The 27,133-nt window shown below is 44.5% G+C and overlaps 1 protein-coding gene across 1 annotated transcript in view; it reads left to right on the forward strand.

The window, feature by feature from the left end:
• Positions 1-27,133, forward strand: part of USH2A (usherin) — a 1,400,924-nt gene that overhangs the window by 1,303,562 nt on the left and 70,229 nt on the right. The window contains exons 66-68 of the mRNA XM_073628975.1: positions 8,429-8,638; positions 13,014-13,252; positions 22,298-22,515. Of these exons, the coding sequence (XP_073485076.1) occupies positions 8,429-8,638; positions 13,014-13,252; positions 22,298-22,515 (667 nt within the window). The remainder of the gene's footprint in view (positions 1-8,428; positions 8,639-13,013; positions 13,253-22,297; positions 22,516-27,133) is intronic.

Consider the following 27,133-nt stretch of genomic DNA (forward strand, 5'->3'; position numbering starts at 1 on the left):
AACTTCGAACTCTGCATTGGCCTATCTGTGGACTTGTTTCTTCAATTCATCACATATATGAACTTTGCTTTACACATTTGTATTTGTGTTTAATCACCTACACGCCTTGTATGGTATAGCTTTTTACCTAGCCATTATCACTTGTTGGTTTTTTTATTATTATAGGTCAAATTTAATGGTTTAACTACACTTTTTTGGTCAAAATCATTTATATGTGTATAACCACATATTTATTCACTTTGTTATTAATCCAGCGCTGCACTACTCTTTTTGATAAATTTTTCTATGTGCCCTCGTATTGGGGTTATAGTGCTTAGCCGCAGGATTCCCTTCACGGTTTTTTTCACTTATTAATATTATCATTTTCTATTTAGCATCTAGCGCAAAACTCTTTCTCTTTTACTTATAAAAAAATATCCAAATCTTTGATCCCTAGGAACACCATCAAATCTATTATAACCAAATTGAAAGAACATGGCACAACAGCAAACTTGCCAAGAGACGGCCGCACACCAGAACTCATGGACCAGGCAAGGAGGGCATTAATTAGAGAGTTAGCACAGAGACCTAAGGTAACCCTGGAGGATCTACAGAGTTCCACAGCAGAGACTGGAGTATCTATACAGAGGACGAAAATAAGCCATACCCTCCATAGAGTTGGGCTTTATGGCAGAGTGGCCAGAAGAAAGCCATTCTTTTCAGCAAAAAACAAAATGGCACATTTTGAGTTTGCGAAAAGGCATGTGGGAGACTCCCAAAATGTATGGAGGAAAGTGCTCTGGTCTGATGAGACTAAAATTGAACTTTTTGGCCATCAAAGAAAACGCTATGTCTGGCGCAAACCCAACACATCACATCACCCAAAGAACACCATCCCCACAGTGAAACATGGTGGTGGCAGCGTCATGCTGTGGAGATGTTTTTCAGCAGTCGGGACTGGGAAACTGAGGGAAAGATGGGTGGTGCTAAATACAGGGATATTCTTGAGTAAAACCTGTACCACTGTGTGCGATCTGAGGCTAGGATGGAGGTTCACCTTCCAGCAGGACAATGACCACAAACACACTGCTAAAGCAACACTTGAGTGGTTTAAGGGGAAACATGTAAATGTGTTTGAATGGCCTAGTCAAAGCCCAGTAGGTGAAACCTTGTAAGTTGCCACACTTAACCTAAATAAACACAAAAGATATAATCAGCTGCTCGCACTTCCCACACTTCCCGAGACTGTGATAATACAATATATATATAACACACTGTGCAGAGCTAATATGTATATAAAAAAACAATACTAATGTAAATATATAAATCCAATAAACTATATATAGCAAAGATATCTACAACATAACACTATGTTTTAAAAGGAATATATAAATCAAAAGTGCTCGTGCTCCATGATATCCTGTGGTCAGACTTAAAGATTGCTGATCACAAGCACAAACCATCCAACTTGAAGGAGCTGGAGCAGTTTTGCCAGGAGGAATGGGCAAAAATCCCAGTGGTAAGATGTGGCAAGCTCATAGAGACTTATCCAAAGCGACGTGGAGCTTGATAGCCGCAAAAGGTGGCTCTACAAAGTGTTGACTTTAGGGGGGTGAATAGTTATGCACATTGACTTTTTCTGTTATTTTGTCCTATTTGTTGTTTGCTTCACAATAAAAAAAAAAAAAAAATCTTCAAAGTTGTGAGCATGTTCTGTAAATTAAATGATGCAAATCCTCAAACAATCCATGTTGTGAGGCAACAAAACACGAAAAATGCCAAGGGGGGGGGTAAATACTTTTGCAAGGTACTGTATGTGCCACTTTGTGTTGGTCTAGCACATAAAATCCCAATAAAATACATTTACGTTTTTGGAGGTAACATGACAAATTTCAAGGGGTATGAATACTTTTTCAAGGAACTGTATACCAGTGGTTCTGGATGTGCATTTGGCTGTTGGGGCATAAATTATTTGCATGGCTCCACCCACTTTTCTGAAATGAGGAATAATCGTCTTATTTTTGGGATATGTGATGGAATAAGACATGGGAATACCTTCTGTTTAAGAAGGCTTTACTGTGCTATTACATGTAATTGTAGCGGTCTCCCCGACTTCCGAGCCAGGGAGAACTGACATTCCTCCTCGGGGTGCAGGCTACTAGACATAGTGGGTGTGGTGCAAGGTGGAAATATTGGGAGCCAGTCAATTTTTGTAAAAATGAACAAAGAGTTTATTTCTCTTAACGGGAACTGTGGGAGAGAGGGTTAGGGCGCCCTTAGGCAAATGCAATAGCAATTAGGCAAACTCCACAGACCAGAAATAGAACTAGGCAGACAGCAATACAGATAACAGGCCTTTAAGCTGAATGCAGCAATCCATATCTTGTAGCAACTACTGTCTCCTATAGTGACAACTTCCCTTACAGTATCCCCCTGTGGATAATTCCAGTTTAACTCACAGTATCCCACTGTAGATCCTCAAGCGCAGCTCGCCATCTCTCACTAGACTTCTTGGACTCTCAGCTACCTGCTGGATCCCTCGAGCTTCACCCACAGCTAACCGCTGTAATTATCTTCAAGCTTTACTTCCAACTACCTGCCGTACACCTTCAAGCTTTACTCACAGCTACCCGCTGTATTCCTGGATGAGTCTCCACTTGTCATGGTTATGCAATAGAGTTTTCTGTCAGCTTACCTGTCTCCATGTGTTCATCTCTAAAGACCAGCTGCCTCTCACCTGACTGGTTTTATAACCTCTCCTCTATCAGGGAACCCTATATTAACCTGTGCACTGCAAGCCAGCAGTGCTGATCAACCATTGTGTGTTAGCTTTCGTGTGTACTTGCTGTGTTTCCTACGTCTGATTCAAGTTACCGACTTTGGCCTGTTCTTAACTATTCCTGTCTGCTCGTGACCCTGACCTTTGGCGTGTCCCCGACCATCCCTGTTTGCCTGTGACCCTGAACCTTGGCGTGAACTCTGTTGTCCTTGTCTGCTTGTGGCCCCGACCTTGGCTTGTCCCTTACTTTCCTTGTTGTTCCAGCCTGCTGCCTCCTTCCTCTTCTCCTGTAGTCTACCATGAGCGTGAGTTGTGAGACCCTGGGGGCCACGACCTGGAGCCAGACTGCAGCACAGTCCATCCTCACCACCAGAGGCTCTGGTGAACACCTGCTGGCTCTTAGACTCCGCGCTCTGGGGAATCTATGCTCTAGCTCCCAGTGGGATCTGTGTTAGTGATCCAGTAGACCTGCTTCCTGAACCTCCCAGGGTTCAATCCGCAGCAGTCAGTCCTAGGGTCCACTACCTAGCGGTGCACTTCTGACTCCTACAGAGTGCATCTGTCACCTAGCCTCAAGGTGACCTGACACCACTGAAGCTTACTTCACTGTCCCCGGTTAGTGAAGCGTCTGCTCTTGTACTCCTTCATCCCTTCCAAACTTGACTCTGGTAACAGGAGTGGTCGTCCCTCCGGAAACTGCTTCTCCTTTACCCCTGGCAACGAACAGGCTCCCCTCAGGCTGAGCCTCTAACACACATGGCTCTGTCCCAGGCTTCGGGCTTAACCTTTGCTGCTCCTCCTTTGCAAAACCTTGAATTACTGGTTAGGCCTCATGTAGACCTAACAGCCAGTAGGACTCCTCTATAGGACTCAGGCTTCAGGCCTTGCAGCCAGGAGCTGTCTGGCACACATCCACCCATGCCGCAGCCCCAGGCGAGAAGAACCCCGATCACCTGACTCCTCCTGAATAAATAACCTATCCCAGAAAGCAAAGTGGCCAAACAAACTCCTGCTAATTGGCTGAGACAACTTATCTACCCATAGCCTGAACTCACTGTAATACATCATCCTAATGCTAAAGGAAACAGTGCCACCTATTGACAGAAGACAGAGACTACAAATTATACTCAGACAGAAATCAGTGGATCAAAGACTACTAATTAGCCAAGGCTGGTATGCTAATTGGTAGTCTGGTATGCTCTTGGAGGGGGAACCCATGCCAGTTTTTTTTTAAAGTGCGTCTAGTTCCCTCTAAAGATTCATACAAGGCAGTGCCTGGTATTGTCAAGGATTAAAGTCTGATCCCTGTTCATTGAAGTCGGACTTCAAGTCGCAGGGCAAAGTCGGATCCACAATCGTACAACTGTCATGTCCTACAAGTGTGGAAGGGGCCTCACACTTGTACAACTCCAAAGTTGCGCCGACTTTGGAGTGCAACTTTGACGCAACTTTGGATGGGTGCAACTTGGATTTGACCAGTGATACTGGACAACTGTTGCACACAAGGTGCATTGTAAAACATTCAGGTACGACTTGTATGCAACTTTTGAGGGTTAACATTGACGTATATGGCCCTCAAGTTGGATGAAAGTCAGACTAAAGTAGTGCATGAACTACTTTGAAGTTGCTGCAACTTCAAGTCATGCATATATGAATGGTTATGATTAGAAAACATGGGGAACGACTTGTCATGCAAATTTGATGTTCAAGTCGCACACCTGTGAATGGAGCCTTACCTGAACATTCATGTTAATGTAAAAAGCTGGTCATGTAGACATCTGAACATGAATGGAGCATGCCTGTACCTACAAACTGTCTACTAATGTGTTTACACAGCAAACACAAAATTCAGACAGAATTCAGGCAGGCAGAAAATCCTTGAAGAATCACTGCAGGAAAAAAAGAGAGAGGTCTCAATCTTCCTGGCAATGTGGCAGTATAGTATGGTTGGATGCTGTTTACTTTTTGAAAAAGGCTTCTAATTCCTATATGCAATCATTAAGATTACACTTCTTTTATACAGGGTCTTTAAGTATTCATACTGCTTGACATTTTCCACATTTTGTTATGTTGCAACCAAAAATGTAAATGTATTTTATGTGATAGACAGGGATATGCAATTAGCGGACCTCCAGCTGTTGCAGAACTACAAGTCCCATGAGGCATAGCAAGACTCTGACAGCCACAAGCATGACACCCAGAGGCAGAGGCATGATGGGACTTGTAGTTTTGCAACAGCTGGAGGTCCGCTAATTGCATATCCCTGTGATAGACCAACACAAAGTGGCACAAATAAACATGTGAAAAGCGTGGTGTGCATTTGAATTCAGCCCCTTTACTCTGATACCCCTAACTAGAATCTAGTGGAACCAATTGCCTTCAGAAGTCATCTAATTAGTAAATAGAGTCCACCTGTGTGTGATTTAATCTCAGTATAAATACAGCTGTTCTTTGTATTTGAGAATATGTCCATAGGTCAACTATTAGACCCCATACACACACTATTAGATTTTTTGCAGATTTTTGTCTTCAGATTTACCAAAACCATATAATATGAGGTCAAACATTAAGAGTTTCAATTTGTATACAATAAGGCAGGCCCTTGCACTACATGGTTTTGGTAAATCTGAAGACAAAAATCTGCAGAAAATCTAATAGTGTGTATGGGGCCATAGGCTGGCCATACATGGTCAAATTTCGAAAGAATTTTCTTTTGAAAATCAGAAAATTCGTGCATTTTGTTATCCAATGGTGCCACCATTGATTTCGAAATTCGGCCAACCAAGCCTTCAATTTCACCTCATGTTGCTACAGAAAAGAATTTTCATGGCTGGGAATCTTCTTTTCTTTCCGGGAACTTTCTTTTCTTACACATGCGCATTTCTTTTTCAATTACATTTCTCGCACGATTTTCCTATCATTCCTATCAAGAAGGTGCTCTGGTCAGATGAGACCAAAATTTAACTTTTTGGCCTTAAAGCAAAATGCTATGTGTATTAGAAAACTAACAATGCACATCACCCTGAACACACCGTCCCCACCGTGAAACATGGTGGTGGCAGCATCATTTTGTGGGGATGCTTCTCTTTAGCAGGGACAGGGAAGCTGGTCAGAGTTGATGGGAAGATGGATGGAGCCAAATACAGGGCAATCTTACAAGAAAATCTGTAATGCCGCGTACACACGGGCGGAATGTCCGACACAAAAAGTCCGATGGAAGCTTTTCATCGTCTATTCCGATATTGTGTAGGCCTCATCAGACTTCTTTTTTCGAAAATTCTGACGGACCTAGAAATGGAACATGTTCTAAATATTTCCGAAGGAACCAATTTTCCTATCGGAAAAACGACGCATGCTGTGAAGCAAGTACGAGACGGAAGCTATTGGCTACTGGCTATTGAACTTCCTTTTTCTAGTCCTGTCGTAAGTGTTGTACGTCACCGCGTTCTGGACGGTCGGACTTTGGTCGGACTTTGGGTTGACCATGTGTAGGCAAGACCGCTTGAATGGAATTCCGTCGAAGTTCCGTCGGAGAAACCTTCGGCGTTTATTCCCGACAGCAAAACCGGTCATGTGTACACAGCAAAGACTTGAGACTAGGGCGGAGGTTCACCTTCCAGTAGGACAACGACCCTAAACATACAGCCAGAGCTACAATGGAATGGTTTAGATCAAAACATATTCATGTGTTAGAATGGTCCAGTCAAAGTCCAGACCTAAATCTAATTGAGAATCTGTGGCAGGACTTGAAAATTGCTGTTGACCTAGGGGGGCTGAATACAAATGCATGCCACACTTTTCACATATTTATTTGTAAAACATTTTGAAAACCATTTGTCATTTTCCTTCCACTTCACAATTATGTGCCTTTTTGTGTTGTTCTATCACATAAAATCCCAATAAAAACATTTACGTTTTTAGTTGTAATGTGACAAAATGTACAAAATTTCAAGGGGTAGGAATGCTTTTTTAAAGGCACTGTAATCTATATTGGGAAGAAGGGCTGTTAATCTTAAAATAAAAGAATGTTCCCATCTCTTCCTGTGTAAGTAGGAAAGTTGTTGGTTTTAACGCAGTAGACATAGAGCCGTCTTCTGTGCGGTGGGCTTTACTGATCACCCACGGTATAAATCAATTATTGAACCTGCAGCGAGGAAACCAAAGATGTGCTCAATTCTGAAATTTGCCACCTAAATTGATCGCTCACCTTGAGAAAGTATAGTTAAATTATTGCAGAGCGACAAGGAGCTCAATACACAGATGCGTTAGCAGAATTGCTGGGAGCTATTTTTAAATGAAAGATAGACAGACAAAAAAACAGACAAATCTTTAAAAGAGAAGTAAAGGATTTTTTTTTTTTTCCTCAATCATACTTGCCTAGGTGGATGCAGCATCGGTGTGATCCTGCATCTGTCCCCCGGGGCCTCTATACTGAGAGCTCCATGAGCAGAGAGCTGCAGACTGTCAGTCACAGCTCTCTGTTCTTCTCGCTCCTCGCTCATTGGAGTTTGGTGCCAGGCACCTGGCGGATCCAGACTCCGTGGTCAGGATGACGCGGTGCCTGGACTGACATTGGTGACGACAGCAGAGAGCAGATTTCAGTCCGCTCTCTGCCAAAAGCGGGTCACAGGAGTGCAAAACGAAATGCACTGCTGTGATCCATAAGAGAAGTACAGCCAAACGGGCTTTGGCTGGACTTCTCCTTTAAAGCTGAATAGTGAGTACAAAAAAAGACCCTTACAGTGGGGCTCTCCGGTACTACAAGGGTTAAAAACTTGGTTTTGTCTAGGAGGAGCAGAAAAGGCAGCTGTACTTACCTCATCCCTCGCTCTCCCAGCAGCCAGTTGTCTCCTCTTCTCTTCTGATATCCCGGTTTATGGGTGGGGGCCCTCTGCGTTTTCACATATAATGCAGGACTGCTGGTCCTGCATTGTACATGATGACATCAGAGATCCTGTAACAGATGGAGTAGCCAAGAGAAGCAGCTTTTAGAGGACTGACCATGCAGCTGGATAGAAGCCTGCAGGAGCAAGGATTAGGGTAGGTATTCTTTTATATTCCCCTAAACAAAAATAAGTACTGTATTTTACCTTTCCTGTATGGGGATAGCCCCACTGTAAGGGTCACTTTTTTATTCACGGGTTCCTCTTTAAAGCAAACCTGAACTGACCTAAAATAAGTGCAGGGGGCTTACCTATGTTCCTTGCGTCCTTGTGGAGACCCCTTGGAGCCCCAGATATACAACTGGTCTAATGCGATATTGGGCCCTGCTCCCTACTGGCACTAAATACGGTCTACTGACGTTCTGGAAAATGAATGATGGTGGTGGGGCTTAGCACTGGGAGAGGGTGGGGTTCATCTTGACTTGAACAGAAGTCGAGGCGTCATGTTGAGCCTGGGCTTTGGATTCACGGACCTCAATAAGGACACAGACTAACACAGGTCTGTGCACTTTATCACTGGTGTTATGTTGAGATGTACATAATTATTATAAGTTATAAATATATTCATGATGAAAACACTTGAGATACACTGTAGATGCTGTCGAAACATTTGTAGAGACAATAGGCAGGCATTCATTTATAAAGTGTGGGTTTCCTAAATTTGTTATACTGGCTCTATTGGTAAGCTGTTTTCTGATTTCCTTGTATCTTCCGTTCATTATTGCAGGTGCAGGCAGTAAATTCTGCAGGAAAAACCTCCAGCCCCTGGACCCGCTGTCGAACCAACCCAGCTGCCCCAGAAGGATTATCCAGCCCTATATTCCATGCAGTGTCTGCTACATCTGCTGTGGCAAATATAACCCCTCCAACTAAAGCCAACGGTATAGTGACCTTGTACCGGCTGTTCTCCAGAAATGATAAAGGCATGGACACAGTGGTAAGTGCTTATCATTCCATGTACCTACTTAAAACACAAATGTAGCCTGTTACCTGGGGGAAAGTGCAGAAAGTCTGAACTGCATGCTAAATAGCAGTAGACCCTTAGAACAAGCTACTAGTAGATGTAGTGGGAACTAAAGCTGGCCATACACCTATAGATTATCTGCAGATTTTCTATGGTTAGATAGAAAATGTGCAACAGATCTCTCCATGTTCGCTAAACTGTGTGGATGGAGGAATCTCCCACTTTTTCCATCTAACCATAGAAAATCTGCAGATAATCTATAGGTGTATGGCCAGCTTTAGAGTCAGTGGCATAGCGTGGGGGGGTGGCAGCTAGTGCGATCGGGCACAGCGTTTAGAGGGGCGCAGACAGGGTTGCCGCCACCATAAGGCAGCCCAGACAGCCGCCTTAGGGCGGCAGCATGGGAGGGGGGGCAATAAAATCCAAATCCCAAGCCAGTTGCTGGCGATTTTAGATTTTTTAAATACCTGTCCCCCCAGCAGGCAAACTAAAACCTCCACCCTGTGCCTGGTAGGAGAGAGGGCACAGCGTGAAAGTTTTAGTTTACCTTCTGTTAAGTTGCTGTCACCAAAAAATCAGGGAGAACGGATGTAGAGGAGGGCGGAGCCATGGGCAGATCCTGATCCCGAGTGCGTGCAGGCAGTGAGGGCCACGCTAGTCAGGCCAGAAGTGCCAGCGGAGGAGGAGGTCAGGGTGGAGGAGCCTGCTGCAGATATTTTCCTGCCTGCGTGGGACACAACTAACCCTCCTGTCTCTGGTGCTGTAGGACCTGTGAGATGTGGGAGGATTGTGTGTGTGATCGGGAGGGGGGATCTGGGGGTGTGATTAGGGTGGAGGGATCTGGGGGGATCTGGAGGTCTGATCAGAGTGGAGGGATGAAGGGATCTGGGGGTGTGATCAGAGTGGAGGTATACGGCGGGGGCCTTTGGGGTGTCAGAGTGGAGAAATCTGGTGGGGGACCTAGGGGTGTGATCAAAGTGGAGGGATCTGGTGGGGGTATCTGGTGGTGTGATCAGAGTGGAGGAATCTGGGGGGATCTGGAGGTGTGATCAAAGTGAAGGGATAGGGGGGAGATCTTGAGGTGTGATCAGAGTGGAGGGATGGGGGATCTGGGTGTGTGATCAGAGGGGAGGGATCTGGTGGAGCGATCTGGAGGTGTGGTCAGAGTGGAGGAATCTGGGGGGATCTGGAGGTGTAATCAGATTGGAAGGATGGGGAGGGGCATCTGGAGGTGTGATCAGAGTGGAGAGATGGGGGGAGCTAAAGGTGTGGTCAGAGTGGAGGGATCTGGGGAGATCTGGGGGGATCTGGGGGTGTGATCAGAGTGGGGGGTCGGGGATCTGGGGGTGTGATCAGAGTGGAGGGATCTGGTGGGGGACCTTGGGGTGTGATCAAAGTGGAGGGATCTGGTGGGGTATCTGGAGGTGTGATTAGAGTGGAGGAATCTAGAAGGATCTGGAGGTGTGATCAGAGTGAAGGGATGAGGGGGGGAGGCTGGTGGTGTGATCAGAGCAGAGGAATCTGGGGGGATCTGAAGGGGTGATCAGGTGGGGAACCTTGGGGTGTGATCAGAGTGGAGGGATCTGGTGGGGAACCTTGGGGTGTGATCAGAGTGCAGGGATCTGGTGGGGGTATCTGGAGGTGTGATCAGAGTGGAGGGATCTGGTGGGGGTATCTGGAGGTGTGATCAGAGTGGAGGGATCTGGTGGCGGTATCTGGAGGTGTGATCAGAGTGGAGGGATCTGGTGGGGGTATCTGGAGGTGTGATCAGAGTGGAGGGATCTGGTGGGGGTATCTGGAGGTGTGATCAGAGTGGAGGGATCTGGTGGCGGTATCTGGAGGTGTGATCAGAGTGGAGGGATCTGGTGGGGGTATCTGGAGGTGTGATCAGAGTGGAGGGATCTGGTGGGGGTATCTGGAGGTGTGATCAGAGTGGAGGGATCTGGTGGGGGTATCTGGAGGTGTGATCAGAGTGGAGGGTTGGGGGGGATCTGGAGGTGTGATTAGAGTAGAGGGATGGGAAGGAGATCTGGGGGTGTGATCAGTGTGGAGAGAATCTGGGGATGTGATCAGAGTGGGGGGGTACTGGGGGTGTGATCAGGGGGGGTGTGATCAGGGTGAGGGTATCTAAAAGTCCACGGGTTAGGGGGCGCAGATTACTTGCTTTGCCCCGGTCGCCGACAACCCACTGCCAAGAGTAACAGAGGCAGATCGGACCCCCAACAGTTCTCGTCTACACGCTCATTGATTATAGGGTGGTCAATTTGAAGGAATGGGAAGGGGGATGGGGAGCAAGTATAGGCTGTTGAGCAGCAAAGCCAGGTATAGATCATAGATATAGGACTACAAGATTGTACGGTGTCACCTTTTCCTTCCTATGCATTTCAACAAAGGAAGACTTTCTTAGGAGATCCACTTGTGGGTTATTTACATTTATCTTCTTATATTTATTTTTTAATCATTTGCTGAAAGATTTGTTAAATATATTTACAGTATAAAGCTGAAAACTTATTTTTTAGTAGATGTATGGTTAATAAATGAAAGCTGAATACTAGGCAAAGAGCTAAGTACACAGATAAAATAATCTTAGGACTCATTCACACATGCTTTGATCTCTGAACAGCAATCCACATTTGGATAGCTCTTTAGAGAACATTTGCTAGCCGGTGAGAAGGTGTTGTCTCCTGAATGCTTGCTTTAACCCCTTGAACCCAATACTAGCGTGCCACAACTGGAGAGAGGCAGAGCTGGACTGGGACAAAAATTTGGCCCTGGAATTCATCCAGACCGGCCCACATTATTTTGCAAACACGCACGAAAACAGTATATAAACTATACGCAATTGCGCAAAAAAGTAAGAAAAACATTTCACTGTAAGTATAAACTTTTTTTTCAGGGTCCCCAGAGAGCCCCCCACTTACATCAGGGTCCCCAGAGAGCCCCTCCTTACATCAGAGTCCCCAGAGAGCCCTCCCCTTACATCAGAGTCCCCAGAGAGTCTCAGCCTTGCATCAGGGTCCCTAGAGAGCCCCCCACTTACATCAGGGTCCCCAGAGAGCCCCTCCTTACATCAGAGTCCCCAGAGAGCCCCCCCCCCTTACATCAGGGTCCCCAGAGAGCCTCCCCTTACATCAGGGTCGCCAGAGAGCCCCTCCTTACATCAGAGTCGCCAGAGAGCCCCCCCGTACATCAGAGTCCCCAGAGAGTCTCAGCCTTGCATCAAGGTCCCCAGAGAGCCCCCCCACTTACATCAGGGTCCCCAGAGAGCCTGCCTTACATCAGGGTCCCCAGAGAGCCTCCCCTTACATCAGGGTCGCCAGAGAGCCCCTCCTTACATCAGAGTCCCCACAGAGTCTCAGCCTTGCATCAAGGTCCCTAGAGAGCCCCCCACTTACATCAGGGTCCCCAGAGAGCCTGCCTTACATCAGGGTCCCCAGAGAGCCTCCTCCTTACATCAGGGTCCCCAGAGAGCCCTCCCTTACATCAGGGTCCCCAGAGAGCCCTCCCTTACATCAGGGTCCCCAGAGAGCCCCTCCTTACATTAGGGTCCCCAGAGAGCCTCCCCCTTACATCAGAGTCACCAGAGAGCCCCCCCAACTCCCCAACTTACATCAGGGTCCCCAGAGAGCCCCCCCTCCACATACATCAGGGTCCCCAGAGAGCCCCTCCTTACATCAGGGTCACCAGAGAGAGGGCAGGCAGTGAGAGATGATGTAATCTTTCTGCTGCCCGCGGCTGCACAGTGAGGGCGGAACAGCGGTGATGCAGGGCGGGCGGTGAGATATGATGTCATCTTGCCGCTCTCTCTCTCACCCAACCGCCTCTCCAGTGCTGCCCACCGCATGGCTGCAGAGAGGCCACAGTTTGGTAGTGGACCGTGGCCCTGTGGTTGGGGACCCCTGGGACTCGGGGCTATAGCCCCAAAAGCCACCCCCTAGCAACACCACTGACTGTCACTGAAACCGACCCACTGAGCCATCGGCCCAATGGTGTAGTCCCGATGGCCAGTACATGCCTGGGGAGGGGTGCTTGTAGAGTGGCCCCATTCACTTAAATAGGCCATATTCAGTAGGAGCTACAGAGGGTATAATTCTTTCCACGCCTGCTAGCTCTGGAAGGATTATCTGTGCGGCTTCTCCTTCTTCCACTGTGAGCTCTGCTGTAGTTACTGCAAGAGGCTATTTAGGTACTAAAATAAAAATAATTTAATTTTGTATTAATAAATATAAATCTGCATCTATGTGTGTTTTTTATCTGCCTGGAGTTCATCTTTACACAAATGGACAGGCTACAATTGCTGCATGTTCTTTATCTGCCCCCAATATTTTATGATTATATATGCTTACAGCTCTCTGAAGGAACATCAAACGTGCAAGTGATGTATGGCCTGAAGCCCTTCAGCAACTACTCGGTTGGTGTTGAGGCCTGCACCTGTCTGGCTTGTTGTAGTAAAGGACCCATCGCTCAACTCACCACTCATTCAGCTCCGCCTTCTCATCAACGCCCTCCGCTCATAACACACAAAGCTTCAAGGGCAGTGTCACTGCGGTGGAGCCAGCCGCGGTCTCCAAATGGCATTATTCAACAGTAAGTGTTTAATTTCTGTGACATTTAGAAATATCTTATAATTAATTAACTAAATGTCATATTTCGATCAAGCTCCTTATGAATGAACCGCTGGCAATGCGTTTTTAATCACTTCCTGCTGTTTGCCCACGAGAGGTATGACAGGATCTGTACATTCTAAAGGCAGGTTTGGTCATGAACATTTGTCTTCGTTTGGAGTCATTTAATTCCAAGTTCATTTTTCGGTGAAATAGACAGCAAGTCGCGTCCCCCAAAGAATGACTTTCCTTTACTTTTAGCATACATGTCAAATATTTACACTTTGTAAAAAAATTACAATAAAGTTAAAGCGACACTAAGCAATATCTTTGTTCTCCAAAAAATAATCCACACACATCCACTACTTAAAGCGGAGTTCCAACCATTTTTTCATGATCCTTGATTTTAATCTGTGCAGCCCGCACTTCCTGTCCCGACTGCCTAGGCGATTTCATCATTTTTTTTTTTTAACATAAAGTTTATTGAAGTTTCAAAACAAACATATTAAAGCAGTGGTACAATCTCATCGACATACATAGGACACCCATATGAAACATATTCCGAGCAGTAGTAGTATGACACCTTGCTATCTAAGCACCCAGAAGGAAAACTACCATCAGGAGCATACTAGAGTAGAGTCAGGCGTGCAAAGGAGAAGGGGAGGACAGCACTATATTCCCAGGGGGAGGGCGGGAAAGGAAGGAAAGTTCCACTTCCACAGTATTAAGAATGACCGTCTTTGAACACTTTGCGTATTCCTACATATCATAGACCATCTATAATGCTGCATTCCGAACCCTACTCCATAGGCAGCCGCCGCTCACGAACCCATGAAAGGCGATTTCATCATTAGGCAATTCCCGAGGACTCCTGGGATAGCGGCGTTATATACAGTAGGGGACGGAAAGTATTCAGACCCCCTTAAATTTTTCACTTTTTGTTATATTGCAGCCATTTGCTAAAATCATTTAAGTTCATTTTTTTCCTCATTAATGTACACACAGCACCCCATATTGACAAAAAAAACACAGAATTGTTGACATTTTTGCAGATTTATTAAAAAAGAAAAACTGAAATATCACATGGTCCTAAGTATTCAGACCCTTTGCTCGGTATTTAGTAGAAGCACCTTTTTTATCTAATACAGCCATGAGTCTTTTTGGGAAAGATGTAACAACTTTTTCACACCTGGATTTGGGGATCCTCTGCCATTCCTCCTTGCAGATCCTCTCCAGTTCTGTCAGGTTGGATGGTAAACATTGGTGGACAGCCATTTTTAGGTCTCTCCAGAGATGCTCAATTGGGTTTAAGTCAGGGCTCTGGCTGGGCCATTCAAGAACAGTCACGGAGTTGTTGTGAAGCCACTACTTCATTATTTTAGCTGTGTGCTTAGGGTCATTGTCTTGTTGGAAGGTAAACTTTCGGCCCAGTCTGAGGTCCTGAGCACTCTGGAGAAGGTTTTCATCCAGGATATCCCTGTACTTGGCCGCATTCATCTTTCCCTCAATTGCAACCAGTCGTCCTGTCCCTGCAGCTGAAAAACACCCCCACAGCATGATGCTGCCACCACCATGCTTCACTGTTGGGACTGTTTTGGACAGGTGATGAGCAGTGCCTGGTTTTCTCCACACATACCACTTAGAATTAAGGCCAAAAAGTTCTATCTTGGTCTCATCAGACCAGAGAATCTTATTTCTCACCATCTTGGAGTCCTTCAGGTGTTTTTTTTAGCTAACTCCATGCGGGCTTTCATGTGTCTAAGGAGCACTAAGGAGAGGCTTCTGTCGGGCCACTCTGCCATAAAGCCCAGACTGGTGGAGGGCTGCAGTGATGGTTGACTTTCTACAACTTTCTCCCATCTCCCGACTGCATCTCTGGAGCTCAGCCACAGTGATCTTTGGGTTCTTCTTTACCTCTCTCACCAAGGCTCTTCTCCCCTGATAGCTCAGTTTGGCGGGACAGCCAGCTCTGGTCGTCCCAAATGTCTTCCATTTAAGGATTATGGAGGCCACTGTGCTCTTAGGAACCTTAAGTGCAGCAGAATTTTTTTGTAACCTTGGCCAAATCTGTCCCTTGCCACAATTCTGTCTCTGAGCTCATCAGGCAGTTCCTTTGACTTCATGATTCTCATTTGCTCTGGCATGCACTGTGAGCTGTAAGGTCTTATATAGACAGGTGTGTGGCTTTCCTAATCAAGTCCAATCAGTATAATCAAACACAGCTGGACTCAAATGTAGGTGTAGAACCATCTCAAGGATGATCAGAAGAAATGGACAGCACCTGAGTTAAATAAATGAGTGTCACAGCAAAGGGTCTGAATACTTAGGACCATGTGATATTTCAGTTTTTCTTTTTTTAAAAATCTGCAAAAATGTCAACAATTCTGTGTTTTTCTGTCAATATGGGGTGCTGTGTGTACATTAATGAGGGAAAAAAATGAACTTAAATGATTTTAGCAAATGGCTGCAATATAACAAAAAGTGAAAAATGTAAGGGGGTCTGAATACTTTCCGTACCCACTGTATACCAGGAGTCCTAGGAACAGCTAACAGTGAAATCTTGCGGCATTTCGAGACAGGAAGTTCTGTGTTGTTTGCATTGGTGTGCACAACCTATTGCATTAGGGTGTGCACCCCAGAGCACAAACACAAATGAGTGTATATCAGCAGAGCAGTGGACGGCAGGGGCGTTGCTAGGGGGTGGCTATTGGGGCTACAGCCCCGAATCTGGGGCCCATAGCCCCCAGTCTATTGCCGCAGGGTCCCTGCCTAGCCAGCGGGTCGTGGCTGCTGCGGCGGGCTGGCTGCATGAGAGAGGCGGAGGAGAGAGAAGCGAGCAGGCAGACGAGCAGAGATGACATCTCTCTCCGCCCGCTCTACATCAGCGCTCTTCACAGGCGGGCCTCTTGAATTTGGGAGCGAAGTGTGGCGAGCAGCAGAGTGATGACATCATCTCTCCCTGCCTTCCACACATCAGCGCTCTTCCGCCCTCACAGCGAGGTGGAGTGGAGGTCACGTGCTTCCTGTCATTGATGGAGCTCCACTTTGCAGCCAGATAGCTTAACCACTTAAAGACCAAGCCTCTTTTTCAGTCTCTGTTTACAGTTTAAGTTAAAAACACTTTTTTTGCTAGAAAATGACTTAGAACCCCCAAACATTATACATTTTTTTCTAACACCCTAGAGAATAAAATGGCGGTCATTACAATACTTTATGTCACACCGTATTTGCGCAGCGGTCTTACAAGCGCAATTTTTTGGGAAAAAATACACTCGACTTAAAAAATAAGACAACAGTAAAGTCCAATTTTTTTTTATATCGTGAAAGATAATGTTATGCCAATTAAAATGGATACCCAACATGTCACGCTTCAAAATTGCGCCTGCTTATGGAATGGCGTCAAACTTTTCCCCTAAAAATCCCCATAGGCGACGTTCTACAGGTTGCATGTTTTGAGTTACAGAGGAGGTCTAGGGCTAGAATTATTGCTCTCGCTCTAATGATCGTGGCGATACCTCACATGTGTGGTTTGACCACCATTTTCATATGCGGGCGCTACTCACGTATGCTTCCGCTTCTGCACGCAAGCTCGTCGGGACGGGGCGCTTTAAACATTTTTTTTTCTTATTTATTTTACTTGATTTCATTTATTTTTACACTGTTTTAAAAAAAAAAATATTGGGTCACTTTTATTCCTATTACATTCCACTTTTATTCCTATTACAAGGAAGGTAAACATCCCTTGTAATAGAAAAAAGCATGACAGGTCCTCTTAAATATGAGATCTGGGGTCAAAAAGTCCTCAGATCTCATATTTGGACTTAAATGCAATAAAACAAAAAAAAAGTTTTGTCATTTGAAAAAATGACAACAAAAAATGTGTCTTTAAGATGTATGGGCGGAAGTAACGTTTTGACGTCGCTTCAACCTTCCTATGGTATGGAGACGGGTGGGGGCCATCTTTCCCTCACTCGTCTCCATACCCAGCTACGGACAGGTCCCGATCGCCTCCGCCACTGCCGACGGCTACGGTAAGCGGTGGAGGGCGCAGGAGAGCGGCCAGAGGGGGGGTGGCCCCTCTCCTTCCGCCAATGACGGTCATCTCATGGCGAATCCGTCGCAGAGACCACCATTATCGTTAACAGGACGACTCATTGAAAAGATAGATACCACGGTTATGGCAGCAGCTGCTGCCGTTACCGAGATATCCATCTTTAAAGTGCCGACGTATATGTACAGGAGCCAGTCGGCAAGTGGTATTGTACAATTATATTGTCATTTTTTAAAATTTTCTTTAATTGCCAAGGAGGCTGGAGCTCTGCTTTAATGGATTTAATGACTCTGAAATATTGTGTTTCTGGAAATTAACGTGGTCTCTGTCTTGCAACATCCTTTGTGAGTTCCTGAACCTCTCCTTTTTCCATTTCACTTCCATTTGTTTCGAATGAGCAGTGCATGTTAGTTGCAGTCATATACACTGTTCTATGCACACTACACATCCCATAGTCCATCTTGGGAGCAAGAGAGGGTGGCTATGTTCCTCCGTACATTTGGACCACGGAGAATTAAAGTAGCCACCCTTTAACAGACTGTTCCATCACAGCAGAGATTAGGAGGATGAGAGCAATAGAAGGGACTAAAAAGGTAAAGTGATACTAAACACACATTGTTTGTTTTACATAGTCCCTTCTATTTCTGTATGTGGATGATGGCACTGTAATTATTTTAATAAAAAGCTGTCACATGACCCAGCTCTTTCCCAGCCTGTCTTCAGGGAAACATAAGCAGGAGGAGCTTTCTGTCCTCTGTTGCTGGTCACATGTTTAAAATAAAAAAAAAAGCCTTTGGAATACAAAGAAAAGAATAATAATCCATATCAATAAACTGTTTAAAATTGTCATACAAATATATATTAATGCGGATTTCTGCCAGTCACAGGCTGTGTCACGCCTCTCCAGCCTGTGTCTTAGAATAGGAGGGAGGTGAAGCCTCCATCAATTTACATGTAAAATATATATCCCACTCCTAGTTAGTGGGCATGGAGGAGGAGGGAGGGAGTGGACTGTCATTTACCACTGTGTATACACCTTCATGTGTTGACTCTATAGTCACATGGACTGCTCACATGTGATAGGGAGGAAATGCTCAGCATAGAAACTCACTGAAAACTGAGCATGTGCAGAGCTGCCAACACTGCTCTGCAAAACCCCTAGCTGAATTGGGGACATGGACAGAAGGGGGAGATGGAGAGCAGCAGGGTCAGCCAGGTTTTTGCAGAATACAGAAAATGAATCTCATATTGACTGAGTGAGTATGAACAGCATTAATTACACAATTTATTGAAAGTTTTTTGTGATGTGGGTTTAGTGACACTTAGTGACTTGAACAGTATTTTGTTTTTAAACCAGAGTTTAGTGTCACTTTAAGACACAAACAATATGTGTACATGTATGCTGATATGCTAAAAAAAAGTGAATTATATAGATATTTGTGTCTTATTACTATTTGGATTGCTCACACCAAACACCCTCTCATGAATGTTTATACACTGTATAGCAAAGACAAAGCTGGTGCTGCACGCCTATTATAACAATTCACTAGTGATACTGTCTCTTTAAATAATAAACATTAACCAAAACTGAAAATGTTGTCAGATATCGTGACATAAAATTAGAAAAATTTGAAACTTGTGTGCAAAAAATATAAAAATTCAAGTCCTTCTATTATGTTGCAAAAACACCAGCTGCTTTTAAATTTGTTATGGACTCCATCCAAATAAAAACAAGTTCTAAAGTCCTTGTTATATAACCATCAGCTGAGTATGAATTTATAGTTGTGATCTTCCACAGATTACCATTGCTTTGTGTAACACATCAACACCATGCAGTTGTGACTTTCCTCCATCAGATGTGCCCTCACCTGGGGGATATGACCAATGAATGGTCACTATGCGCCTTTTTCCCACTGCTGGAGATATAGTTGTTCCAATGGTATGGGCACCTCCAGGCACCTATCTCCTCTCCTCCACTTCACCTCCTCTCAATCAAGCCACCATAAAAAGAAACTATACATAGTGCTCAAGCTTTTTAAAACCATTCAATCTTCAAAACCAAACAATTCTTCAGGTTCACAACACGCCGTGACGTCAGCTGGTCCCTCCACTACGCTTTATGCCACAGGTCATGTTGGTTCCGTAGGCGGATTTTTGGTTTTGGTTAATGTTTATGATTTAAAGAGACAGTATCACTAGTGAATTGTTATAATAAGAGCGTGGCACCAGTTTTGTATTTTCTTTAAGACACAATAACTAATTCCTTGCTATCTGAGCATTTACTGTTTGCTAGATTATGAAACTATATAAATGAAGTAATATACTTACACTAAGTATATATTATATTTTCAGTAAGTATATGGTTTGGGTTACCTGGATCTGGTGAACCCAGCGCTGGGGTTGGGTGATTTACCATTCAGGCACCCACTCATGCAATATGTGAATGGAGAATGGAGTCTTCAGTCCAAATTTATTGTGCCTGTAGTCTCCCAATATGTAAATACGGCCCTGGAGCTGGTGCTTAGTGGTACATAGCTCAGACACCCAACACAGTACCATGGTAGTGGGGGAGAGCCTTCAGTCCATGTTAGGGTTTAAGTGGACTTACACCGGATACGCTGTCTTTATTTCCATGTGACATGTTTGGGAAAATAAAGTGTCAGTGATGAGATAGATGCCCTTCAATGATGGTTGGTAAACCATGTACACAGATGTGTCACTCTGCATCTGAATCCTAATATTATGATATAAAGGCTCCTATGGGCTCTTGCCTATGTCAACAAGTTAGAGGGGGCAGCATTAATCCACAGAATTAACTATTTCTTAAAAAATATGTCTTTGTTTTGTTTCCCTCTTCTGACCACCTCTAGAAATGTTTTTCTAATTTGGCAAGAAAACTAAAGAGGGAGGAAGTGCAGGAATGTTGAAAGATTTCAGAAGTGTGAGGACCTGGATCACCTGCTGTGGCATTCTGCTTCCCAGAGTGTAGCTTTTAGTTTTGGTGACCACCAGTAGGTGTCTTCCAGCAGCCAGCAGATCCCAGTAATCAGTTTCCACCTGATGCTTGCTGTTGGGAGGGTATTTAGGTCCTTCCCTACTAGTGCCTCTGGCTCTAGTATTTTGCTGCTGCCAGATTCATGTTTACAATTGATCCTGATCTTGCTTTTGCCCTGTACCCTGCTGCCTTTTACCTGCTCCCATGTGCTCCTGATCCCACTTTTTCTTCCCCCTTCCCATCTGCTCTCTGCACCTCCAGTTTTCCCCTGCTTTTTTGTGTTCCCCATTTTTGTATGTATTGTATATAGTTAGTTGAAGTTAAGCTTTCTGTTTGTTAGGTTGATAAGTTAGGTATTCTGTCACTGATGGTTTTTGGTTCGCTTATATTTTTATGTTTGCAGTTTGCTGTGTGCTGGTGTTTGGATGGATTTTGTTTCACTGTAAATATATCTTACTTAAACCATACACAGTCTGGTCCCAGTCTCCTGACTGTAGCCATGTGGATCTGGCCATCCCTGTTGCTGTCAAGAAGACTCTTTAGGGCTTGTTCACACTAGCAGTACTCTGTGAAGAGTGATCCATATTCAGATCAGTCTTCGGAGAGCATTTGACAGGTGGTGAGAAGGCGTTGTTTTGCCTCCTTGCTGCCTGCTTTAACCCCTTGATCTCCGCACTAGCGCACCACAATCACGTGCATTGCATGTGATTGCGGGGCACTTGCAGTGCAGACCCATTCACTTGGGTTGCATTCAGTGGGTGCTACACTCACTGAATGTGACAGGGGGTATAATTATTGCTGTAGCTGCAAAGCATTGTGGCTGCGGCATGTGCACACCCCTAGCTGCCTGGGTAGTGGTTGGGGAGCAGTAAAACTGCAACTCAACCATGGGGTTTTGCCGGTCCCCCAACTGCTAGTGTGAGCATGCCTAGAACAGTTCCAGAAAATGAAAAGCAGTCTCCCTTTCTTTTGTTTGTTAGTCTAAACCAGTGGTCTCCAAACTGTGGCCCTTTGCTCGCCTTTATCTTGGGGTACTTTTCCTCCCACTAATGTAAGACATTATTCCTTCCACTGACAATGTGGCATAATTCCTAATGGTGACATCCATAACCGAGCATTATTTCTCCCATTGACACCAATGATCGGGCACTATTCCTCAAGCTGACACCAACGATGGGGCCTACTATTCCCCTGACACTAACAGTGGGGATCTATTCTGCCCACTGACACCAATGATGGGGCACTATTTCTCCCACTAACGCCAGCCAATGGGTCACTATTCCTCCCAATGATACCAGTGATGAGTCACTATTCCTCCCACTGACACCAATGAAGGGGCCTTATTCCTCTCACTGATACAAATGGTGGGGCATTATTTCTCCCACTGACACCAAAGATGTTTTTAATTCCCACTGATGCCAGGACAATTTCCACTCCCAATGGCCACATTCTAGCCCCTCTAAAGTCTAAAGGACAGTAAATTGGCCCTTTGTTTAGAAAGTTTGGAAACCCCTGGTGTAAACCTGCATATAAAGCAGATCTCTTACTGCCTCTAGTTGCTCATTTTAGTAGTGTTTTTGCCAAAATAATTACATGGAGGTGGAGCTAATCCAAAACGCTCCACCATTATGGTGTGTCTGAAGCAACATGATGTCTAAATACAACTCTGACTACTCGAGGACAAGAACCAACACACATAGATTTATTGTTTGGGCTAGTTAGTGGACTATGATCTCTAAAGGACCCCTTTATTAGACATTGATTGTGGATCTTCATATAACAAGCTGTGCCAAATCGAGTCAGATTTTTGTGCATCACCAGGATGATTTTTATGTATTCCCTTACCATTCGTAAGGATCTCCTGAAAACTCAGCTTACATAAAAAGAAAGGTGGAGAGGACATATTTTTTCATGTTTTAACTTCTTGTTTTTAACAAAGTTCATTGAATTTTGAAATATTTGTATTTATTTATTGTTGATAGGTATGAAGTCCATCTTCAGATGATCTGTCCCCCAACCACTGGCATGGTTGGAAATATGTGTATCCATGGCCCACTGGAAGTTATATACTCCGGAACAGAGGAAGCCTGCAATATTACACACCTCCAACCCTTCACCACCTACAGTTTCCGTGTTGTCTGCTACAATTCAGAAGGAAGTGCCACCTCTGAATGGATCAACTGCACAACTTTAAAAGAACGTACGTCAGGGGCAAGTGGCTTACAACTCACTGCCAATGTAAAAGGGATTTATAGTTTCAGTGAAAGCGAAACTAAACCCACCGATGTAACGGTTTCCTAAAAAGAAAGCTCAAGTTGAAAATGGTCAATACGATATTAAATCCTTAAATAGGTTGTAAACCCTTGTTTTTTTTTTTAAATAACAAACATGTCATACTTACCTCCACTGTGCAGTTCGTTTTGCACAAAGTGGCCCCAATCCACCTCTTCTAGGGGCCCCCGGCGGTGCTATCAGCTCCTCCCCGCACCAGGAAACTCACTAGGAGAAATGCTCTCCCTGGGGGTTACAGTGCGGGCGCACTCCCGAATCCGGCTTTTGCGTCCATGGATACAGAATGCCGGACTTGGCCCCACCCTCCGGCGCCCACGTCATTGGATCTGATTGACAGCAGCGGGAGCCAATGGCTGCGCTGCTATCAATCTATCCATTTAAGAGCTGATACAACGGGCAAAGAGGTAGAGCATGTCTCCACCGTGGGAATGAATGGGCTCAGGTGAGTAAAACGAGGGGACTGGGGGGCTGGTCAGTGTCAGAAGTTTTCCTATGCATTAAGGTGAAAAAACATGAGGGTTTACAACCCCTTTAAAGTGGAACTAAACCCATTGATTTAACCTTTTCCCAAAATGATTACATTAAAGGTACACCAAGAATAATAATTGTCACAGTTATTTGTGCTCTAAACTGAACTGTCAAGCCATCAAATGGTTGGTGTCATAATTGATCACATGTACAGCACCAGGGCAACAGCAGATCAAAGGCTAAGATGGCATTTCCCTTGGCTATAAAGGATAGAAGGGTTTAGTTCTGCTTTCTTTGATCCAGCTTACCAATGTTTTCTGCAGTGTTTTATTTACATTCTGCCAACTAGTGCATACGCAGAGTATGCTACATGCAAGGCATGCCTTTGATGATAAATATCACAGTTGTCATTGTGCTTATGTCAGTTCTCAACCACTTTGAAGCCCTTAGAGGGCTAATGCCATAGCTGATCATATGTGCATGACCATTGCAACTGCAGACCTAAATGGAGTCTAAGATGGAAGGGACATTGCCCCATATCAGAAATGTTAGCAAATAAATCTTTCATTTTAGAACATCCAAGGCCATCTAGCAGGAATAGCGATGTAGATTTTGGTTTTATTTATTTAAAAAATAGGAGGTTTTTTTCCCGTTTTATCTGAAAACATTCCAGGTGCATCAAAACAAAAGGGGTGCAGTCTCTACTGAGTAAAAAAGCCTATCACCCATCAACATGCTGTCGAGAAAGATCTTTGCTGTCTGAGTGAAAGCAATGATCTCTCTGCAGAGGTCCAACACAGCCCACCCTTCTGAGTTTTGAGTTGAGCATGAGTTTTGCTGATTCAAGAGCTATAGGTCAGACCAAGCAGGGGCCCTAAGAAAAGGCATTGCATTAACACAGGGGTGTAAATGCAACACATGGGCCTTAAACCGCAACAAAAAAAACCTCCAAAAAATTGTCCCCTGCAGGATAATAGCATAATGTGCTAGAATGCATTGCATCCTAGCACATTATGAGAAACTTACCTTAGAATGAAGCCTTCCAACGGTGCGCAGTCATCACTGACAGGGCTTCCATCTTCATCCGCTCTTAATTACAGCTTTGCAGGCTTTGGCTGTTTGAATAACCAAGCCATAATGACATCACTCCCAGGCATGCACGCGGGAGTCATGGCCACCGCACAGCTCTCTCAATGGGCAGCACACCATCCATTGAGAACGCAATGCGCATGCACTGGTGACGTCACCAGCTGCTACTACAGTAAATATCTCCTAAACGCTGTATGTGTAGAAGATATTTACTGTACCTACAGGTAAGCCTTATTTTAGGCTTACCTGTAGGTACAAGTAAACAAGGGGGGCTTTACTACCACTTTAAAGCAGTATTAAACTCCCATTGTGTCTTATTTCAACCCCCCCTACCTGTATTGCCTGGTTGCTTAGGTTACATAGCCCGGTTCCCGTGTTGCTATCTTGACCCTGTTCTGTTGGCTGCCCCATTGAGGGTTAGGGAGCCAGTTCTGAATACCATGTCAGGCCTGCCTTCTGGTCGCTCTGAGTCCCTGGTCCAGTACATGGGAGATGTCATGTGAGTATTCCAGGAGGCTGCAGGACCAGAAACTTGTCATTCTATTCTAGGCTAGAATGGCGGCAAAACCAGAACAAAAATTGAAAAAAAGAAAATAAATATATATACTGTGTATACAGAAAAAAACATGTTTGCAATTGTGGAGGGGTGGGAGGTTTGAGAGGAACAAACTCAATTTTTGGAGCTAAGTTCCACTTTAAGGTATACCTAGTAATTGTGTATGTTGCATGCAATGCCAATATTGTGACTGTATTTTGAACATTTGGTTTTCCCAGGCCAAAGGTTAGTTATGAGGGAGTTTACTAACTGGTTTCCATTCCCACCCTAAGTGGACAGAATTATAAACTGAAGAATAGTGCATTCTATGCAGTTCTGATTGTCATGCATCTTTAAGATACTTCATGGAATTGATGCAGTCACCATCTCTAATGTGTTTATAGTTGATGAGAGACTAAGGACCATGTCCTTGGCATGAGCGCAAAGTGGTTTTCTTTTGGATTTAGTATGAATGAACTGCTTCCCCATAATAAACAAGTGTTGGGAAGTATTGATTGATGAGTCAGCAAAATGAATTATTATTCACAAATTGCTTTTTAGGAGGCGTTTTAACAATCAGGAAACATGCTAATGGCCGCAGAAAAAAAGGAGACAAATTAGCGGCTGACATGGCTGCATAATTCACTTGCCAAGACGACCACTTTAAAGAAAAATTTATTTACTTCATAAAGTCCTTTTTGCTCCATCCTCATAAATACTCAATTTGTCCAATCCTGTTTATCTTGGAAAGTGGAGCAAGTCATACTAATTAGGATGGATAATTTATTGATATTTACTTAAAGGGAATTGTGTTAATTTTTTGTTGAGAAGGCAAGAAACAGTCCCTTCTACCTCAGCAATACTCAGGATTAGTGTTCCAACAAACATTGTTGCAGATCCTTGCCTGCAGATGTACTGGAGATACTGAGGCAGGCCACGCTGGTGGACTTGCTGATAAGGAAGGAAAGGACTGCTTGATATAGTTTTATGTAACTGTGTTGTAATTAGAGGCTCTGCACCATTTGGTGTAAGCGAAGGTAGAACAATTATTTAATAGCACAAATCAGGCAGGCCAGCCAGTTCAACCTTTGCTTATAACAGTCTTGTAGCACATAGACTAATAAAGGAGCAATTCCCCTAAGCAAAGTTACCCTTTAGTGAATCGCTAATGCCAGTTAGGAACCACTGTAATTCTGTGGTGCTCCTGGGCTCAGGCCAGACATTCAAACATTTACATATTCATAAAAAGCTATAAATAAGCTTTAAATCAAGCCCTCACTAACCATTGTAACTGCAAGCACTGAGGATTAATTCATCATTCAATTCCAGAAGTGCTTAAAGTGGTATTAAATCCTCAGATCACAATGAAATAAACAATCCCCAGTAAACTATTTGTTAAAATACTTACCCCAGTACTTGCAGTTTAAAACTTTCAGTGCTGCTGTCTCCTGGGACAGTGATCACGGCATCAACCTACCATAACTAGGACAAAGGCAAGGATGAAAAAATAAAAAAGGTGCATACTCAGTTAAATCACTGAAAGTGCTCAACAACTGAAGGTTTAATATTAACGCATGTCCTTCACTCAGCAGCTCAGCTCACCTTGCGCTGACTTCAGGCAAAAACTGAGCAGCTCAAGTGCCCCCTCTTGGCAGTGATTCAACAGCCTAGATTCCCCTTCCAGTAGTGACCCACTAGCTCAGGTCACTTAGCTCCCCCTCCAGGCAGTGACTCAGAAGCTCAGCCTACCATGCTCCACCCTTCCAGCAGATACTCAGCAGCTCAGCTCCCCTGCTCACCCTTCCCAGGTTCACACCTTTGCAGGTTGCACTTGATGCATATTCCAGGTCCAATTTGCGTTTTTCAATACACGTTTTTGATCTATTAAAGTCAATGGAACAAAAAACACAACTTGCTGGTCCTTGGCCCTTTCCACAAAATGCACTGATGTGAACATGACCCATAGGAAACCATATTAAATGGACTGTAGTGTGTTTCTGCAAAACTGAAAACACACTAAAAAATACATAGGTGTGAACCAGGCCTGACTAAGCATCTTTAAAGCCTTTTAATTCCTAAAGTACACTATGAGTCCTGGAAGTGAGAACAGGGGGAGCTGCTGAGAGAGGGGTTTTCACAACTTTAGTGGCTACAGCTTCCAAAGTCAGTGAGGGCTTGTTTACTGCTTGTTATTGATATGTAAATACTTTAATGTCCATAGACTGGCCATGGGTTTTATTAGGTCTGAAAACCTTTAGGTTAATTATTCCTGCTGACCTCCACATCACTATTGTATCACTATTGTATTGCATTGTAATGGGTGATGGTCAGCAGGAAGAACCGGTGAGAGCTGTAGAGAACCCAGAAAATCGACACTCCCAGAAGTTTCAGTGAAGATTTCCGCAGAAGATTTTTCAGGATCGTAGCAGTGCTC

Source organism: Aquarana catesbeiana, linkage group LG04, assembly GCF_042186555.1.
Source record: "Aquarana catesbeiana isolate 2022-GZ linkage group LG04, ASM4218655v1, whole genome shotgun sequence".
Classification (NCBI taxonomy): domain Eukaryota; kingdom Metazoa; phylum Chordata; class Amphibia; order Anura; family Ranidae; genus Aquarana; species Aquarana catesbeiana.